We start from the raw sequence: 22,225 nt of genomic DNA on the forward strand, positions 1-22,225 counted from the left end.
GATACTTTATTTGTAAATGCAAACAAATACACTGGTCTAAATGTATTTATGAAATAAATAAAATAATAAAAGAAACCTGGACAGATGGTTGCTTTTTGTGTAAAGGAAAGCTTATTAAAGTATAGTTACATGTTTTCACATATAATCACATGACAACAAAAGTTGTACAGTATAACTGTAAGCAATAAACATTGTTCATTTCTAGAATATTATATCTCCTGGCTAAAGACTTTTGTTTTAATTTTAAAAAAAATGATATTGATCTGCAATTTCCTTTTACAATGCTGCCTGAAGATTGAGAAGACAAATGTCTGTACGGGGCTGGTATGTGCTTTAAAAATCATTGTTTTTAGTTCTTTCATTTGCTCTCTCAGCATGAAGTCTACTTCTTTCTATCTTGAAACAAAGTTCTGCCTCCTGTTTTGTAAAATGTCCTTTACTTGATAGAAATGTTTGTCATTGTAAACACTGTAATTAATTAGTTAAGCATCAATGCTTAAGCAGCTAACTGTCCAACCAGAAGAGTGACACATCTGAAGCATGTTGGCAAGTACTTGTAATACATCTGCTGTCATTTATGTGTACAACAGCATCTGACTGTAATAAAACATAAGATATCCATGAAAGTTTCAGGAAATATATAAAGTTACTTTCAGGTTGAAAAAATATTGAAATAAGAAAGGTTATAGCATTTTAACAGATATTACGTCAAATCAATGTATTGTGAACGTATGGGTTGTAACGACGGAAGTGTGTTATTTGTAATCATGCTGTACTTACACAAATGGTCTCATAAGTAATTCCCACTAGTGCCAGGACCTCAAAACGTTTTATCTGGAATCATCTGTATTTTGATGCTCTACGAAAGGGTAAAGTACAATACTGGTATTTAAAAACTCCCCTTTAGTTTAAATGCTTACAAAAATTGTGAAATCAAGTTATATTTACTGATACTAAGTCATATTTTGGCACAATGTTGCTCGACATGTTCTTGTTTTGTGAGGGAAACTGGAGAACCCGAAGAAAACTCACTAATCAAGTTTGATGACCATCAACCAATCCCATCCTGTCTGTGTAATGAATACTGTCCTGTCTTGAGAGTCTGGTTTTCACTTTCTAGAGCTGCAATCTGCCTCTCATATTCTTTAACTATAAAATATTTAATGTAAACCCAATATCCGAGTATGATAAAACAATGCATAGAGGCAAACCTGTTGCCATTGTTTAAGAGGAACTTAGATAACAGGCATTAATATGCGTCTGCTATACTTTTTGTGTCAAATACAAAACAACAAATAAGAGTCAGGAGTAGTTCAAATATATTTATCAAGCAATATTAAAAATATTATCTTAATGCTTTTATTATATCATATTCAACATGCTATAAATTAAATATATATTAAATAACAAATATGAATTGCACACATGTATTTCAAGTTAAGAACAGTATAGATACCTTTATTGTGTACTGCATTATCTCTAACAGAAACACGATCACATTCTGGGGTTTGCAGGTCGTATCTGTGATCATGAGAAGATTAGCTTCCTTCATCATAAACAGCTCCATCATCATTGGTTAACTCTGAAGTCATAGTATCCTCTACCTTTGTCTTTTTGCATCTATTGAAATAGTCAAGTTACTGTCAAATTTTCAATAAAACATTGGAATATTAGACATATCATGTATGCAATTATATAATGCTTTTTAAGATTCTCTAAAATGTATGCCAATTTTGTAAGTTTTCATCAACTTTTCAAAACTGTTTACCTTTTTGGTGCGGGTATCTCTGGTAAACTGTCAATGTTTTTTGCTATAAACAAAACTGGTTGGCCCATGTTCTTTGTCCCCATCAAAGAAGAGACAGCTGCATATTCTATCGTTTTATCTTATCTCCCTGTTTGCACGCCTGAAAATGCCAAACAGAATAAATAGTCTGATGATAAATTGTTCCAATATTTTATTACTGCTATATATAATATCTGACATATAATACAACACCAACAAGATTATATGCATATCAGCAAGTTGGCCATTTTCGACAATTATATATTAATTATGATGTAATCTGATGGGATTTCTTTTCAAAATAATGGTTTTTGTTGTGTATTTGCACTATTAATGCAGTGTCTAAAGATTAATCATTAAGTAGACAAAATGACTGCATTTTGCTAAAATATCCGAAATTCAAACTATCCGAAAATGGAGCAATTTCGAAATATTTGACATTCTGACATTTATTCATGTCAGATTATCAGCATACCTGCAGCTGTTGACACATGTTTTTGTCTTTCATTTGGGCCTGTGGGGAACCAAAAGAGACTCGATGTGGTTTTACCGCCTGTCCGATAAATACGTACGCGTTTGTCCGGAGCAGTCAACTGGCCGTAGTCAACAGTTCCGTGTTTAGAGATCTACCATTCGGAACTCCATGGTTATTTTCCATCTAAAACAACCTCGGTATGCCGGTATATCAGTAAAGTTAGTTCGTAAAATAACAGTATTAATTAATTATAATGTAGTTTGTATTAGTAGGTTTCAAATTGATTGCCAGTAAAGTGTATCGTTGCTTAAACAAATTAGATTCAGAAGAGTAGTCATTAGGTTTGATTGCTAAAAGGAAATTACTACGCAATCTACTTGCAGTGTAGGTAAATCTAAAGATTTCTGACATTGTAAACCGTCCAAATGGATATCTACGTCATTTAGATAGGGAGCATTCATTATAATATTTATGCCGTTTCAAATTCAGTTGAATTAATGATCCCAATATTTGAATTATATAGCTCATTTATAAAATAAGAGCTATCTTCAAATCAATAATGGATAGGTACGGTTATATTAGAATTTTAGATAACAGCAGTTCAATTGTTGCCCTCATAAATTGAATTGGATATCTCTTCAATATATTCAAGAGCTCTATTATTCAATAAGTGAGAACAACAAATCAATTATATATAATGGTAGCAACAATTTATAAGAGACCTCTTCAAATCAATTAAAGAGTTCTCCAATTGATTTGCAGTGCTCTTTAAATCATTTGAAGAGGTCCGTCTTATTATTTGAAGAGGTCTTCAAATATTTGAATTTATGTAGATTTGGCATAGGTACAAGCATTGGGAAATGTTATCTTTCAAAGGTTGAGGTAAATATGTGACAATGTTTTGGATTGAAGAAGTAGCAGATTGTCTACCCTGCAAATGACATGCCAAAACATGAATACTGGTTCCCTTATTGTTGTCAACATGAGGCGTTGAAGCCTGGGGTGTTATTGTCTAGTCAAAGTTCGTCATCGGCATAGGCGGGTTCAGGGATGATTTTAAAGCAGTTTAGTTATTCTAGACAAAGTATTTTATCTATTTGGAACAGAAGAGGGAACCCAATGTTGCAGACTATTTTGACGTTTACTTTATCACTGTTTTCCGATATACTTTTCATTTGCATTAGTTATTCATAATTAGATAATATTTTTTATATTTAGAGTGTGTGTGTATATATATATATATATATATATATATATATATATATATATATATATATATATATATATATATATATATATATAACATGGCATGTTTACCATGGCATGAATTGAATATCACATAAGTGTGTTGCGATTATTTTTTAGGAAATAAATTTTGAACAATGCAGAGTACTTGGATGCAAGTATTACCACCTTAAGTTTTAAGATGAAGATGACAGGAAAACGGCGATATTTATTCTGGTTTTGGATGTTAGCTCGCTGTTTGAAATTTGTACCGGAATGCCCGTATAAACAAATTATATCTGCACAGTCAAAAAAGGTTGAAGCACACTGCACATTGACCTGTAATGGGCAAACAACGGGGCGGGGGTAGGGTTGGGGGGGGGGGGGGGGGGGCGTTGGGTTCGGGTGGGGAGGGGTAGGGGTTAAGACATAACACTTTCTATTAAAATGCATTCCGTAAAATTACACTTTTATAAAAGCGACTTCATTTTAATCTGCTTTGTATGATTTTAGTTGGACTAGAATATTTTGTTTTTCAGAACACAGCCTACTAGCATACAAGGCCCTATAACCCCACTTTTTGGTACGCGGTGTTCAGAGGTTGTTTAAGGACAAAAGAGGGTGGCAAAGCTAAACATTTGGCATTACTCGGTCGGATTCTCTCGCAAATGATAAAATAATATTTGTTACATGGGATTCAAGTAGAAAATCAAGGAGTTTTTTAGGTGCAATGAAGGAGGGGTTCTCCCCCCCCCCCTCCTTCTTTATGTCTATTTCTAGTTCAGACAATATATATTATTGTAACCACGATTAACTTCACGTTCAAAAAATGAAGCTGTTTAAAGCCGTCCATCGACCAGAGTAATGTCATCATGGCAAGTTCATGCTGATAAACTGAAATAATGGTATCACTTGTTCGAAAAATACTAAATATAATAACGTCATCAAATGATGGGCTTAGACTTTGTGAACAAACTGTAGTATTGTAGTTCACACGATCAGAGAGATAGCATTTTTTTGAAAATGCAAAAGATAATCTACTTTTGATATTTATGAACACTTAATAGTCATCGGAAGATAAATGTAATAATAAATATTTGTTCGCATGTTATAAACTTTTAACTAGTTTCAACCAAAATTCCATATAATTACATATTAAGAGTATTTGTTACAATTTTCGGAAAATATATATATACCTCACGTGAAAGGGCGCTATTTATAGATATTACGAGATCTCATTAATTGACCAATACGGAACTTTTCTCATTAGTAAGACAGAAGATTGAACTTGTAAGTATCATTTAAAGCATGCATTTAATAATTACAAATGATATATTTTATAGTTTGGATAACTATTTGATTAACATATGTTTGCGGATAATTTGATTATTTGGAAGTAATGATTAACATTTCTTATCAATACTCATTTCGATTTTTACGATTGTAAAAGTGGCACGGACAATTTATCTTGAGTTTATCAATCAAAGATTCATGAAAGCAGGAAGTATATATAGACATATTTTGCGCATATGTTTTATTTAGTTTCTCTAAAATTGGTTAATTTAATAACATGCTCATAAGATGTTAAAAGAAAAAGTACATGAATTATTTTTTTATCCCGGTTATTGATAAAACTTTCTTACGTAGATTTATCAACAAGTTTTCGAACTAGTCTCAAACTTACACTTTTAAACACATGTTAAATTAAATTTAAAATAAGTATTTTGGCTAAAAAAAAATAGGTTTGAAGTATTTTTAGATCAGCATGTAAACAATGAAACGGTGCCTGGTAACACCTCTCTGACACGGATATCTTTCACTAGCTTACTCAAGCGCATTCATGTATAATTAAATATTATTTAGACGTTCGAGTAATTGATTGAAAATGTTTGATATTGATTTTGAAATGGTGTTTTAAATTACCGATTTAAGAATTAATGTTACTTTACAATACTGCATCTTAAAATATGATACATTAAACATATATGACATTCAAACAATTATACATTTACAAATCCACTTTATGTAAAAACTAATTTAGCAAGGAATCAATGATTTGTTATCAAATCGGTAACCAATACATCGATTAAAGGTATGTGTTTTTAATTTGTCATCATATTTTTTATAGTAATTAGAATTTTCATTGTCCTGACCTTTTACTCCTCTCTCTCTCTCTCTCTCTCTCTCTCTCTCTCTCTCTCTGTTACACTGGGATCCCATTCAAATCACATCTTTGATAATGCTTAGGCCAAATTAATATTGAAGTAATGTTAAGTTTCTCAGTCATCGTTTTTTAGGCTTTAACCGAGATCTAAATTAAATATGTTGAATAACTTTCTTTCGCCCAATAAGGCCTAAAAAAAAATTGTTTGGTTAGGGTTACATCCTTAAAAAAAATAGGTAGGGTAGGTAGGCTTTTTATTTTTTTATATTTTTTTTTTTTATTAGGTTTTATATAAGAAAATAATTTTCATCATTGGAGAATGGTGTTAAAGCTATCTTCTGTATAAGCATTTAAGGTTTAAACTTAAAATTAAGAAGCTATTTTATAAAAACGAGATTTTTTTTTTTTTTTTTTTTTTTTTTTTTTAATTTTTCATTTTTTTTTTTTCAAATTGACTATAAAAACGGTAGGGTCGGCGCCTATTCCGTAGGTAGGGTCGGGTAACCCGAACCAAATGTATTTTTTTTAGGCCTAACTTATTTGTTAAATTAAACATTGTTTAAAATGTTAGTTTGAAACTGCTTGAACTGTTTAGCACTCGAAGTCTATTCTACGAAAGACAGGTTTATCAGTAACCAGCATTTAAATTCAAGCAAAACCTTTTCTTTTAATATATTTTAAGCATCTTGAGAAAAAGAAATACAAACATATGAGCAAAACGAAATCAAATCCAATGCTCCCTCCATTTTTCAAAAATGTTAATTAAGTTTCACTCTGAACAATATGATAGTAAAGAGGTAACACATATGTTATTTTTGTTATCACGTTAAACCGACTTAGTTTCTCATTAGTTACTCTTTTCTCGTAAAAAAAGACTTAGTAACTCATTCAAACGACTTTCGTATCTCGTTTAAACGACTTTTAATTTAGTATCTTGTTTAAACGACTTACGTATTTCATTAAAACTATATAATTGGCGAATAAGTAATATCAATATTTCAACTATAACATTAGTATAGCATTTGTATCGAACAGGTTTTTTCAACTGAACTGTATTTAATGGAAATCCCGCAGGGATCTATTATTGGACATGTTGGTTTTTCCAAATGATTAAAAATCGAATTCCAGTAGATAATCATTTTGCGTTAAACTTCACATTGGAATTTAATTTGATGACAACCACGTCCAGTAACAATGTTACAAAGTTACGCGGCTAAACGTTACACGAAAGGTACGTACTTTACGGGTCACTTAATTATGTGCTTAATGTTGCGTTGACGGTTAATGATATGTTCATTGTATTTTACTGTAAAATAGTATGTCCCTGTTATGTTTATAAGGTTTTTATGTTTTCATTTACAAGATATGACAGATGGAATCTCATATTGTAGCACACTTTAATAACATAAATGTATGTTAGAAGCTCGCATATATTTTTTTAACATTACCATTTTTATATAACCCTACTTTCGATTTCAACTTCAAGCATAAACTTGTCATATTATTTCGTAGTTGTAACACGGAAGACGTGTAAATGATAGAAGTTAAAATAGTGTAGGTTAGTAACACGATCGAGAACAGTGGGAACATTCTTGAATGTATACGTAATACGGTATGTGTATCTTGATATTTTGTAACATTTGTGTCTCAACAGTTCAGACTTGTACGACTGTGTCATTAGTGCGAGGACGTAATTTAATATTTCTGCCTTTATTTTATCATTATTATCAGCAGCAGCAGAAGCAGAAGCAGCAGTAGCAGAGGCATCATCACATTATCATCATCACCATCAGCAAAAACATCATCATCATCATCATCATCATCATCATCATTATCACCATCATCAGTAGCAGCAGCAGTAACAGCACTACCATCACCACCACCAGCACCACCACCATCATTATCATCATCATCATCATCATCAGAAAATTAACTTGATATGGAAAATAAGAACTATAAAAAGTAATGAACAAAATGAACACGTTCATTTACAAATATAAATTCAATGTCAGAAATAAACTAAGGAAACTCAAATAAAATAAACTTAAGAAAACCTCATCGTTACTTATTTAAACATCCGTTCCCACGGTTTCCGATTAATAACTTATACAAACTCATTCCCATGGGCCTCAAAGAATTTATTTTCAGATCAATGAGTCACATGTCAATGTTTTGGCTATCTTTATCTAAGAATCCGTTTCCGAGCATTAACTGAAGAAAGCTTGGGTCATAGGACCTCACATTTAGTAGGCATGTTGGACATGACCTACATAGGAACAAAAAAAAAATTTGGTGTCATGGGGTCAAATTTCAATGTCGTGGTGACCTTGTGCAGGCATTTTGAACACTTCCATAATAACCCCTATCGATAATTATAACCAGGATTTTAATACGGTTTAACGTGATTAAGCAACTTACCTACATAATTCGCTTAAAAGTTAACCAGCGGTTTTGTTTCTTCATTCTTTCAGTTTTATATCATTTTTTTTTTATTTTAGGGTTTCATTAGAAAGATGAATCATGGCAAAAACTCTTACATTATACAAAGTTTTCACACATACATACATGTGCATGTTCATGCACAATAACCTCGTTTTAAAGTACAACATAAACAAGTTGACATCAACACATTTATATAGTGACTTATCATTTTCGTAGTCATACTTGGCTCTTTAGAAATGTTAGCAATCATCATTCCCAAACTGCATGGGAAGGTTGTCATAAGAATGTTTTATATACTAACGGTTATCTGTCCATACACTTATATGGGCCTAAAAACTGATTGCTGTCTATCCAACAAGTCGTTTCGGAAGCTTGTTAAATACCTGTGACAGTTCTTAAAAACGTTAAGAAGTAAATAATGCACTCTGATAATAAATGAATAATGAAAAACACGTGTTTACGTTTATTTTCAGATAAGAGCCATCCATCATGAAAGACGTTTGTAGATAGGGTTGTGTAATAGGTCGGAATGATGGAAAGGAGAATCAGTTTGTTTTGTGGTAACGTTAATCGCATGTTCAGACACATTTTTCTTCTTGTGTATCAGTATAACACAGTTGTTTAGTCAGAATGTATTTTCCTTCAAAACACTTTTTTGAAAACACTAACTATGCAGTATATATTGAACACGTTTTGTACTGTAGTTCTTTTGTGTTAATTTTGTGTGAGGTTTAAAGCAACAAATTCAAAATCATAATGGCATTGTCAATGGTACCCCCTTTATATGGGACACCTAATACTGTAAATGCCAGACATTACCACAGATTGCTTGATCTACACGACTGCGCAGCAGAAACTCTACGAAAGTATCTCGAACAAGAAATTACTAACCAAGGATCAACCCTTCAAGTATTTTTAAAACAAGACAAAGTTAAACACAAGATTGAAAGCAATTCTCTTTTCCCAGCGCAAAAAGACATACTTTCTAGTGAGAATCCGTCTTACGAATCATTAGACATTTCCCTTTTATCCATTTTGATTTTAGAAGTTTGCAGCCCTGTTGAAGTTGTTTCTCAATCTGTAAGACAGCTTAGAAAACAGAGAAATGAATTATCACATAATGTTAAAGGGGAGGTCAATGGAAGCCAGCCGTTTAATGTGGCTAGTCAAGAAATATTGAAAATTTCCGCGGAAATAGGAGACGATTTCAAGGACAAAATGTTGCGACAGATGCACGATATTCGAAATCGAGAAATGGTGCGGACACACACGAACTTGGAACAAATCGTGATAAATGGCGAATACTTTATGGTTAAGCTAGTTGAATCTTCGCCAAATGAACAAGGTAAGCTTAATATGTTGAAATTGGCTGAATCACGCTGGGAGTAAAGCACGATGAAAAAGAAAAATGTAATTTATCGTGAACGTAACTTTAAAGATATAAAGAAGAAGAGTTTATTCAAGGAAATAAACTTTTCTTTTTCATATCCTTAGAATGTAATGTAAACATATTTCATTATATCGGCTCAAGTAGAAAATAAAATGCAAATAAATTATTACTCTACATTGTAATCGTTCAACGTTAATAACAATTTAATTAAATAATGTTTTAAACTAAATATGGGTAACCTATATTTTCCAGAAAAAAAGGACTGTGTGGAAATATTTCGAATTTTATGTTCTTTTATCGTTGTAGAAAGCCAAACTGCCATAGAAACGAGAATAAAACTCAATTTGTCACGATGGATACGACAGCTTTCACGAATGGACAAATTGAGTATATTTCTTCAAAGTTTGAAAGATGCGGGTGTTATAAGTGAAACACAGAAGTTGACAATCGAGACAGAGTTCCAGAATTGCAGCCAAATGCAAATGCTTGTTTTGTTCGTTCAGAATGAAACCAAAGCAAATCTATTTAAATTCTGTAAGGTCTTGAGATCAATTCATCCATTGTTGGCAAACTTGATTGAGGGGACCGACACAGATGGCATTGACATTGGTAAGGATAATGATGCTGAAAGTATAAATACGATCACTAAATGTATATCTAAAAGACGCCTTCATTTCGTTTTTTTTAATAGACGCACTTTTCACAGTGTAAATTTATTTAAATATTTATATGAAACGTAGTCAAAATGTTGGTAATGATTTTTCTTCTTTTTGAGTAATTGAAATTGTAGTGTTGATTCGATTTGGTGTTTGAATAATTTACCCCAAACATCTTGATATAGATAAATACATAAGAATAGGACACGTTTAATAAAAATAACTTCGTATAGAATACTATAGCAAATATTGCTTTTATTAATTATTCCTACTATGCTTATAGAGTAGTGTGTCCATAACACAACATGACAATTAATTTTGTTGCATTGTTCCTGCAATATGTCTCCATTTTAATTAAACAGGGTTTGCTCGTTGTAAAATTTGACCAATGAATTTAACTGAATGTTTTTTTCTTATACTGATAGTGGTTTGTATGATAATATTTACATGTATATATTTCAGTAAGTGTAGAAAAAATATCTTTAAAAAACAACCATTATTGTTATTTAAGTATAATAAATGAATTCCATGTTAATCTCATCATGTCATCTACAGATGAATATCTTGACCGCGATGAAACCTTAGAAATCGAACAAATCCTTCGATCTTCCTTAACGAGTTGCATTGGTGCTACAGTTACGTGTGAGAAAATCCATGTCATCGTTGAAGACAAAATGAAATCGAGCATTTGTTTCGACAAAGTGAAAACGTGTCTGCTTAACATGTTTAAACAAGCTACATACACCACGAAAGAAAAATGGTACTATGAATTTGTTGCTTGACATTTTTAAAGGATTAACAACATGGCGTAAAGTTTTGCATTATAACATTGGCCAACAGCATGAAATAAAAGTATCAGTTTTTGGTATATTTTATCGTATACATGATATCCTTACCTTTTGCTTATAAAAAGGCTGCGTTTTATTCTTGCAGTTTTGTTGGCGTTCAGGAAACTTCACAATTTGTCTGTTCTTCAGAAAAATCAGAAAACTGTAAGTATAAATTTTATATGTATTTTAGTTGGTTTGATGGAGATATTTAAACATATTAATTTTTAAATCAATTATCTCCTTTTAGCTTCAGCGTCAAAAGAGATTTCTTCCATGCCGATTGAAGATTTTGCTAAGGAAATGGGGGAGCGAATGGGAAGATTGAAACCAGAATTAAAAGGTTTGTTTCGGGATGCAGTTTTTAGTGAGGCAATTTTACCTCAAATATTTGTTAGTATGCCTCCTGAAGATTTAGAAAAAGTGTTTGGAAGCTATCTAGGAGACATCAAGTTTGGATATGGTATACAACACGAGTTAAAGTCTTTTCAAAAGCAAATACAAGACCAGCTTGCAACATCTCCGCCATTTATGTCGAAGGTAGTATCTTTAAGAAAGTTTGATACACCTGCATCTAGCGAAGTCAAGTACCGAAAAGGAACAGCCAGACCAGCTCATGGAAATATTTTGGTGCCAGTTCACGAATTCCGAGCAACTATGAATGCATCAAAACATTCAATAGCAAGAGAAGTATTGCGGTTCGTGGCTGCTTGTATGAATTCAAGAAAAAATGGAACAATTCATTTCGGAATCAAAGACAACGGAGATGGATGTGGTACAATAGAAGGAATTTCAAGTCTTTCTTTCACTACTAAAGAATTAGACGTTCTCATAGCAAGGTACATATCTGAAAGCTTTTGTTTGCACAGCCAGAAGGCATTACTGTGTTTGAGACCGACTCAGGCGATCTCGATGATGGATTCAGAAAACGTTGTGCTTGAAATCGATGTCATTCCGTCTTCATATTATTGTCCAAAGGAAATATTTTCAATTTGCTTTCCGCCAAAGGGACCATATGATACTGTGTATTTTGTTTATGACATGAATCCAAGATGCAATATAGTTACGATTGATGAATCTAAGATCTGTTCTGTACGGTGCATATATGCAGACAGATATGAGGAGAGACGAACCTTGGAAAAAGAAAGTATTTCGGAAAGTAAGAAGGACAAATTCCTTGAAAGAACATTGGCAATTTCGCTTACAGGTAAAGGAAAAAAATATGTTACGGACGAATATGTTCCAATAATAGTCACTGGGAAAATCGGTAGACAAAATGAAATTGAGTTCAGGAAGCAGTTGAAAATGGATCTAGCATTCAAATCATCTTGTTATATAATTGACATGGATTCATCTTCTACATTGAGAGCTGATATAGAAAAAGACACACTTATCTTCAATGTTAAAACTGCGGAAGACTTTTTGAAGACGGACAGACCTGAGCTACCAAACGAGCCGATGTGGCTGTATTGCAATGGCTACGACGAGAAGAACTTGGGTGCGATGAAAGTTAAAGAATGGACAGACTGCAGATTACCAGGAATACAACTTGCCTTGAACATGATAAGGGACAATATTCCTAAAGAACGTGCGTTGGTTATATTCATGGTTTATCAACAGCAAACCAAAGTAGATCCAATTTTTGAGCTGGCCAGAGATATGATGAGATCATCGTTTCGGCGTGAGTGCGTCGTCGTTTCAAGCAATGAAGGCAACATCAAAGATATCAAAAATGAAATATCGTATCTGGTGGATGACCATCATTTTCATACGGGCCTTTCATGGGAAGCTATCTCAGGCGTCGTCAATTCAGTGTTTCGCCCTAATCCGAACGTCGTGTGCAGGCTCCCTTGTAGCTACGGTGGACACTTTGTAGAAATGACTACAAAGGAGAGATCTGAAATGAAACTTACCGACATTGAAATATTGAGTGGGGAGGAATGTCAAAAAGAATACGAAAAAATGACCAAAGATGAACGTCTTAGACATGAGCAAGAAGTACAGGAAAATTATTATAAAGGGAGTGGTGTGTCATGGTGGAACTTCTTTTATGATAACCAAGTTGGGAAACGCAAGGACCTTGCTTCACACCAGGAGGATATATATGACAAGTTGAATTCAAAAGAAGGAGAAGCGTTGATTGAAATCCATGAAATAGAACACCATCCCGGTGCAGGAGGAAGTACATTAGGAAGACACCTATTATGGAAGCTAAGTCAGTTTAAGGGTGTTCCGAAAAATTCATTCCGCTGTTGTGTGGTGAGAAACATAACAGAAAAGACTGTTGAACAGATCGAGCGTTTCAGAGCGTTTAGGGATCCGAAAGACCCGAAACCGTTTATAGTTCTTGTTGACAACAAGGGCGAAGATGGTGTTATGTTGCTGCGGTCAAAGTTGCACGAGGCTGCCTACAAAACTAGCACACCGGGGAAACTGTTCTGCTTAATCATACTGATTAACAGGGTGCCGATTTCAAACGAGAAAACAGCTTCAACTTCAAAACAAAAGCGTCTTTTAAGACACAATCTTAGTGGAAAGGAATTACAATGGTTTGAAAACAAATACAAAGAGCTAGAGGACAAGAAAACTATTGACGTTGAAACGTTGATTGCTTTCAATGTCATGAGAAAATCCTTCGACAAAACGTATATAAATAAACTCACTTCAGAGATGATGAAAGGAGTTACTGAAACAGAATTTGAAGTACTTAAATGTCTGTCTGTCATATCGTCATATGAAAGCGATCACCCCGTGCCACAATCAGTGTTTGATTCCTTTATGGAGGAGCAATCAAATATAGGTGCCTTAGTGCAAGCTCCATATGGTATAGCTCATTCCGTAAAAGAATTACGGAAAATGTCTGAGAGGAGGAAAGGCATATGGAATGTCACAATGTCTGAAGCGATGTCGCTACTTGTAACCAAGCGCGACGATGCTGACCTTTACAATGGAGGAATTTGTATTATATCACAACCATTTGCCAAGTCAATTTTACACCACATCATGACAAAAACGTGCAGTTCCTTGGAAGACATAGTTGAGCATGTTCTTGATGTAGTGTCGAAGCGAAAGAGTGAAGGAAATCCAATGTCGAAACGCTTCGTAAAAATCGTTTGCAGCTTGTTTAAAACAAGGCAATTTGAAGACAGCAACAAACCAGAGACAAAGCTTAAGTTTTCAGATTTAGTTTTAGATCTTGAGAAAGACAAAGCTTCATTGAGCGGATCGGAAAAGGTGCCGAAGACAATGAAGAGGTGCTTTGAAATTACGGAGGACGCCATGGTGGGACAACAATTAGCAAGGTACAATATTCACATAAATGATTATGCGAGTGCTGAGCGCGAAATCAAAAGATCGCTGGAACTGAAACCGGGGAATTCCTACCTTCTAGACACATACGGTCAAATTTTCAAATCAAAAATGGAGTACGTGCTGGACGCGCACTCTTCTTCTGAAAAGCTTGACCAACACAGAACTGCTGAAGTGATCAATCTGGCGTTTGCTGCGATCGAAAAATTCAAAGAAGGCCAGGAAATAGCAAAGAAACAGGATGATGACACAAATATGAGTTGTTTTTATATGGAGGTAAAAACAGCAGTGTTTCTTCTGGAAAAGTTTCAAAAATTCGACAACTTTCAAAAACGAGATGAACTTTGTAGGTTTTTGACTGATATGTCTTTTCCTATCAACAATTCAAATTTCCTTGGATTGATTCAAGTTTGTCCGAGAATAGAAGACCTTAGAAAAGATAGTGAATGGCAGCAACATCTTGAATCATCACTTAGGTGTTTAGAAGAGACAAACTATCAAATCAAACGTCATCTATACACTGTGTATACTGAAGATGAAACGTTGCTTTTGAAATTGAGAGAGCGTTTCGAACGATTTTACGGCGCAATAGATGAAAGAAGCAAATATAAATTCAATTTCGGCATTGGCCTCAAGCCATTGATGACAGCTGCTGAAAAGAAATCAGCTAAGTTACAGTGTAGAGTAGATGAGGCACGAAAAAACCTCCACGAACTTAATCACAGTGATGTCAGAGATTTGTTAGTGTATTTAGGATACAATATCATCACCTTGTCTGATAGGTCGAGCAAGGCGAAAGGTGAGCAATGTTCACTTGAAGAGTATGGTCGTTTATTAAGATACAGTACAAGACTAGTAGATAAGCAAAGACGAGAAAAGGCTGGACGAAAATACCTTGAGTCTTTCCTATACTTTGCTATGCTCCATTGGCCCTTACAGAAAAGGCTTGATCTCAACGAAGATGTTCTTTCACCTGGGGGAACATACGATGATTTGATGAAAGAATGGGAGGAAACGTACAAAAACAACCACTTCATTAAAACTTTAGAGCAGTCGAGATTCAAGAAACCGAAAAATTACTTTGCGTTGGGCAGGGGAACACCAGGCAACGATATAGTAGACCTTGAATCAATAAGAAAAAAGTGGATGGACAGGAAGAAAGAAGAAGGTCGACATAGGCGCCCAGTATTTGGAGACAACTTTTGGCGGGAAGGTTTCGTTGAGGCAAGCTTAGAACGCTTGGAGGGCGTTGTTGACGGCAATGGTTGCACAATCATTCACACGGTAAGACGTTCATTATCATTTGTGGCCTTTCATTACTGAAACATGGTGTATGGTGTAAACTGGCTTATATTCACATAAAAAGATTTTGTCGCATAATTAATTTAATAATATTTTATTATAGAATGTGTATTTGTATCACAGTTCAATAATTTTCTTCCAACGTTACCAGTTTCCTTGTTCTGACATTTTATGTAATATATCTTAAAGGTAAAGTATCCAAACAACAGGGAGCACACGTTTATGATAAACACATATTATCCTTGCGATGGTTATAGCAACAGACCGGTAACGTTCGTTCTTGGATTCACGTGGAAAGGACCTACGGCATTTGACGTTCGTGAGAAGGGTAAGTGTCTTGTTCAATTTTCAAAACAGTTGTTTATTTTTTTGAAAATCATCCATTTTTACAATTTTTGAAATGTTTATTGATAGCATAATAATAATAATAATAATAATAATAATAATAATAATAATTATAATACAAATAATTAAAATACAAATAATAATAATACAAATAATTATATATAATGATTTCATCGTGTTTGTCGTTTCGCCTATACTATTGAAATGTTCATTATAAAACATAAGGTTTGTCGAAGTGTTTTCAGAAACAATACTCAATCAAACTTTAGTAAAATACCGAAGGCGGGGTTATGTTAGCGGCGCAGACTGCGCTATGTTTCATTTAAAATAGTGAAAAAGGTGGAGTTATCTTTGTTTAAAGTCTTCATTTGAAGCAAATAATTGCCTTCCGACGTAGCATGTTCATTATAAAACATTATACAGTTTTCAACCCGAATTCGGCATGTACTTCGTCGTGCTCTTGTATATATCCATAAAAGTTGCATGAAGTCTTTAAAGTCGTTTGTGAATATCTCATTACCGGTAGGCTCGCCGAAACTTGCATTCAAAGCTTTTATCGTGATTTATAGATGCCTTTCCCGTTCACCTTACAATGTCATGTATACATAGGTCATAACTGTGTCACGTAGATCACACATTTGACGTATGTAATATGTCCAGAATATTGTTCCCATGCTTTAAAATTGTACAAATGTTCTTATACATAGATAGCATTGCATTCACGAATATGTACAAGAAGTGTTTTGCAACCTACCCCCTGTATTGGTAACTGATAGATTATCCGTTTGTTGTCTATTTGATTAAAAGAAATAATTTTTCGTTAATCTTCCTTTAGAAATAGAGTCACAGAAGAGGGCTGTTGCTATGGTTGATAATCCACATTCATCCAGTGTTGGAACGATGGCAAATGAAAAACTACAACACCACGAGCATGCACCCACACCACGTACTGAGACAGGAGAACGACCAGCAAAAGTGGAATGTTCGGCTGGCGCACAGGCAGTAGAACCAAGAAGTGAAGGGACTGAACTCACTACAGGTTTCCTGAATTATTTGTTTGTTTTTGAGAGATAAAAAAATGTTGTGTTTTCATAGCCTTGGCGTCGACAGTGGCGGCAGCTTCGTTGGCGCGCAAATTCTTTAACATTGTCCATTACTAAAAATCATTTAGTATATTCACAAAAAAATCAGTAGGCATGTCACTCGCGACAATGAGCACATGTGTTCGAAGGTTTATAACTCTGGCAGATAAAATAAACGGAGTTTTCCTTCTTTTTTGAATTGAAAAGACGAGTGTTAACAGCTCCCTTGGCAACTTCTGTCGTTGTTTGTGTTGTTTTCTATCTGTATTATGTATATCAATATGTTGGAAGGTTACTTAATTTGATATTAACACATGATTGTCAACTCATCACCAAAAATGTCAATACAATAACATGGAATACTCAAATAGTTATTGTTATGCTATAAAATGTAACAATACATCCTTTGGAACAATGTTTTATAAGTAGTCATTGCAAAATTGCATTGAACAACTGGAAATGCGCTTACACACGTTAAAGAAAACATTTTAATTGATTATTGTTGAAAGCTGGACTCTCACAGATAGACCGTTTTGACAAGTATTTTTTTGTTGTTTTTTGGGAATGAGCCATGTTTGCGTTGATCTCTAGAAATCTTTGATATAAAACTGCTTGCAAAAAAAATGGATCGCAAAAATTGACTGACTCTAAGACAAAAATTAAAAAAAGTTGCCAAAATGGTCAAACTGTTAGATTGAATCATCAACATAGGATATTGACAACATCGAATGATTTTTGTATTGAACAATTATTGTAATCAGATGACCTATATATTGTAGAAAATGTATCTAGCCGGCGAAAACGTAAAAACAAAAAGAAGTCTTCACAGAACACCTTTGGAAAATAAGGTAATGATTTCGGTTGTCATGGTAATTTAATCAGTGTGTGTATACCACGTGATAAATTACGTCATATATGCTACGACGGAAGGCAATATTTTGCTTCGAGTGAAGTGAAAAATAACTTTTATTTTTGTTACATTTTAAAATGAAACAAAAGACAGTCTATGCCGCTTAAAGAGCCCCGTATTCGTTTTATTACCGGGGTTTGATAAGGTGATTAGTTTTCTCAAACACTTCGACATCCATGTTTCCAAAATAATGAATGTTTTGACTGTGCTCTGTCAGGCGGCGGCTATGTGAAGAGGTTTGTCGAAGTGTTTTAAGAAACGATACTCTCAATCAAACTTCTGTAAAAGATGAAAGGCGAGGCTATGTAGACGGCGTAGACTGCGCTTTGTTTCATTTAAAATAGTGAAATAAATGGTGAAGTTATCTTTGTTTAAAATCTACATTTAAAGCAAATTATTGCCTTGGGGCGTACCATTTATGACGAAATTTATCACGTGGTATACACACACTGTATTGGGAAACTATGTTACTTCGAGGAAATGCGGAATATTATCAAAATACGTTTTTTCTCTATTTCAAACGGTAAATTTACCCTGACAAAAATAGATATTTGAATATTGCAGTTCGATGGGTGAATGCGAAAAGATTCTAAGTGGCATTAAATAAAGAAGATAGAAACTTTCCGCTTTCACCCCTCGAGTTGAAGCAAAAGCTTTACTCAGTGTTTAAATATTAATAATTTTCTTTTAGGCAAAGCATGAACGACCTGCACGGGGAAATCACACTAACATCCAAAGGATGTGTTTTGTATCGTCCTCAGTAAAGACTCGATGAGATGTTTCAAGCTACATGTGTTGTGATATGCTCCTATTTCTCAAGTCAAGTTAAATGTTACTGAAATGAGTCTGAAGAAAACGGCTGTTCGTATTGTTGAATGCTTACAGTACAATAATAGATAACCTTGACATGTTGTTTTGTTCAATGTTCGTCTTTTGACGTTTTGTTGATATGCTGTTTTTAGTAGTTATCATAAAAGTGATTATGCACATTGATTTACAATTATATTTTGTAAACTTGAATGTTATGAAATCAACAATTATGTTTTATCAAGTATTTAAGTTCGGATAAGGATAAGTTACTGCTCCTTTGTCTGACCTTGGCAAACATAACTGGTTTTATTTATCAAATTTTATGATATGTGTTTATACTTTATTAGGAATAATAAAAAGCGGTAGAATACGATTTGAAAAGCCAACTGTTTGCTATATAATATATTAATAACTGTATTCTATATGAAACGTAAACGAAAGCAGTGCTGGAGAAAACAATTAGTGAACTTATTTCAGGTACAATGCCATTTGACTATATCGGCATGTTTTTCCAATATATATGCAAAAAGCTACAGAAACATGCTCAGTAGCAAAAAGTTTAAACATAAGCCCGGTTTAGTGGCACTGGGCAAACGCCAAAGACATAGAACACAAAATCATAAACAAGAAACATAGAACAGCACAAAACTCCACAAACAGCACAGTGCATAAATACTATATATATATATATATATATATATATATATATATAAATAATTGATATATTACTAATATATTAATTGATAAATTTACTGGGGGTTTAAACCAATTTATGTGCAAAAACTACCGATCACAGTCTGTACAACTGGAAATAATGACACGATTAAATGTAAATGCTAATTTAGTATTATTATTAGTTTGATTAGTATTGATGATAAATAGACATAAGATAAAACATAACATGTTCTGTAGCAATATAAAGTACCTCTTGACCACCAAAAGTAAATGTTTTCACATCATTCCTTTGTGTCTATTTTGTATGTCATAAATGAACAAGTATATAAGTCTAATTCAGCGATGATAACGCCGTCACAATTGTATAATGGTTTGGCGATGAACCGCATTTCCAGCTGTTATGTTGGATTTCAGATTTCGGTAACCAATTGTTCATAGTTATCCTAGGTGTGTATTTCCAAGTACGTGTCGCCTTATTTGTCTATAGGTCATTCTTTTAACTGTACTCTAATGCTTTTTATGAATTGTTTATGGCAGTACTGTTCAGGGGTGACATTTGATTGCTGTATCAAAACATATTTACGGTTAGATTCTAGCTTTTTCATCAATTTAAATTGTGCATTATGATTCTAGTCATAGAAAGGTCCAATTTATATAGAGTATGGAAATCGGGTTTTACTATTCTCAATGATAGTAAAATGTGTATGATTGGTTAAAGTTGGCGCAATATGCAAATTAAATTGTTTTACATTTATAACAATAAGTGTAATGTATTATTATTTATTTAAATATTCATGTAGATGTTTTTTGTACTAATATCAGGTACATTATGACTAATTTCACTACGTATGCATGTGTGTTGCTTGTCGCATGCTCCAAAAAATCAGTAGTCGTCTTTTATTTTAAAATTAAAATTAAACAGTTTTTCAGGCATATCCGCATTTATTTATTTCGACTATGTTTAATTTCCCTTCCTTATCAACATAACGATAATTTAATTTAAGTAAAGCAATGTCAGTAATTTTGTTGGCACCATTCACATAACATTCTTATTTAATTATTAAAAATATCCTTATTTTTGTTGATCATTTTTAGGTGTCATTTTTACGTATATCAAGTGCAAAATACAAATTCGTTTGAACAAAAAATGATGATCACCATAATATTGTAATATACTTGTGGTAGGTACATAAATTTTAATATATAGTATGGCATACATATCGATGCATCTAGATGTTGTTTTTAACAATCGTTTGGACCAATATCGCAATCAGAAACCAAAAATTTGTTCTTTGTTCTTAAAATACCAATGAATGGAATTTTCATATTTGTTTTTGTATGTGATTTTAACAACATGCAGTGCATGCGTTTATTATAAATTGCATATACCTTCAAGATAATGTGTTATCGTCGAGAATATTTTCTTACCATAAGGCATTCATTATACATTTCATATAAAGGATATGACAGGTATTGCCATGGCAATGTCTTCTTCAGTTTACTGTGATAAGTGGCTGCTTATATTTTTCATGACAGAAAAATAATAAGTATGCATGACAGATGTATTAAATGTCTTGTTGAAGAAATTATATAATTTTATCTTTTTTAAAAAAACAGCTACATCTATGTATTTGGCATAGTGTGATGTTTTGTTGTTATTAAGTGAGTTATATTTTTCTCACTACTTGTTATAAAGTTTTTATTGTGCATTTTACATACTACAAAGCCAACGTTTTAAAATTTCTCCTTTATTTTCAATAATTTCATAAAATGTTGAATAATCGTTGTTGGGATCCCGAAGCTGGCATTCAGAGAATATTTCATTTTTGTTTTTAAATTTGACCTTTAAGCAAACCGTTGTTTAGGATAGGGTATTTTTCAATCAATAATGATTTGGTTCTTCAATATGCAATAATTAAGTGTCAAATATCCTAACTCAGATACCCTAAGACTTTTAATAAATATGGTTTGAATAAGTATAATCCTTATTTTCTGTGTTCAAAATGGATACTGTACAATATGACATTCCATATCCAAAAGACTTTCAATTGAATTTTAAAGATCAATGATTTGCACACAAAAAAAAACTGATTTTGTTTTGGCAAAATGAATTGAGATCTGGTTTGAAACATTTCTTGGAATTTCAATTTTAAAAGCAAACAGTTTTTTATCATTGGTTCTATTGTACGTGAATCACAGATTGTTTACGATTTATATGTTGTAACAGTTGTTTGTTGTTATTAAACTATTGCCTGTTAAATGAAAACCGAAATACAGTAGATTAAAAAATGACTTTCTGTTGTTTTAATTGTAAGTCAGAAACACAGAGCATGAACATGGGCGTTCATCAATAAGATAATGCATTCACTTGTGCGAGTTCGAGATCACTGCAGTAAATATTTAATATAAAATCGTGTTAAGGTGACACTCTTATTCAAACTCAATACATCCACATGTATGAAAAACATAAATATTGACTGATAAACTACACTTACTAAATAATGCATTTATGGAAAATATTAACTACTAATAGCATGGCTGTAACCGTGAATTCTTTAGCAAAATGCGCAAAAATATTAAATGATTGGTGAATGCTAATTTTTTACTGTGGTCTACTATAGTTTCATAAAGTAGAAATTGCTTGTTTTTTGCTCATTTCTTTCAAATTAACATTGGTATCCTTCTTAAGAACCATTGTTTTCGCCATTTATTCATCTTTTATGGAATATTAAACAATATTAATAATTGTGTTAAATCTCATTTTTTGGGTAAGAGCGCATCTTTTTGGTCCTTTCAAACGACTTTTGCACTTATGAAGGCCATTAACT

General features: G+C 33.1%; 1 protein-coding gene and 1 long non-coding RNA gene across 8 annotated transcripts; one reads left to right on the forward strand and one right to left on the reverse strand.

Annotated features, from left to right (window-relative positions):
* Positions 1 to 10: 10 nt before the first annotated feature.
* Positions 11 to 2,380, reverse strand: LOC128206832 (uncharacterized). 3 transcript variants are annotated; one of them, XR_008256599.1, is made up of 6 exons: positions 2,262 to 2,380; positions 1,769 to 1,907; positions 1,457 to 1,620; positions 1,033 to 1,149; positions 781 to 859; positions 11 to 597 (listed from the first exon to the last, which is right to left on the reverse strand). It is a non-coding gene; the product is annotated as an uncharacterized LOC128206832 (long non-coding RNA). The 3 variants fall into 3 exon arrangements; XR_008256598.1 differs by having other exon boundaries at positions 781 to 1,149; XR_008256597.1 differs by having other exon boundaries at positions 11 to 1,149.
* Positions 2,381 to 4,756: 2,376 nt separating this feature from the next.
* On the forward strand, positions 4,757 to 21,689 carry LOC128205895 (sterile alpha motif domain-containing protein 9-like). 5 transcript variants are annotated; one of them, XM_052907949.1, is made up of 11 exons: positions 4,757 to 4,775; positions 8,565 to 8,651; positions 9,137 to 9,436; positions 9,788 to 10,090; positions 10,693 to 10,897; positions 11,071 to 11,129; positions 11,215 to 15,557; positions 15,765 to 15,903; positions 16,756 to 16,959; positions 17,782 to 17,850; positions 18,604 to 21,689. In XM_052907949.1, the coding sequence occupies exons 2-10, from the start codon at positions 8,621 to 8,623 to the stop codon at positions 17,847 to 17,849; spliced, it is 5,652 nt and encodes a 1,883-aa protein (XP_052763909.1). In that variant the 5' UTR covers positions 4,757 to 4,775; positions 8,565 to 8,620; the 3' UTR covers position 17,850; positions 18,604 to 21,689. The 5 variants fall into 5 exon arrangements, with proteins under 5 accessions (XP_052763909.1, XP_052763911.1, XP_052763908.1 ...); XM_052907951.1 differs by having other exon boundaries at positions 4,760 to 4,775; positions 9,221 to 9,436; XM_052907948.1 differs by lacking the exon at positions 4,757 to 4,775 and adding an exon at positions 6,725 to 6,880.
* Positions 21,690 to 22,225: the final 536 nt, after the last annotated feature.

This window comes from Mya arenaria, chromosome 10, assembly GCF_026914265.1.
Source record: "Mya arenaria isolate MELC-2E11 chromosome 10, ASM2691426v1".
Taxonomy (NCBI): domain Eukaryota; kingdom Metazoa; phylum Mollusca; class Bivalvia; order Myida; family Myidae; genus Mya; species Mya arenaria.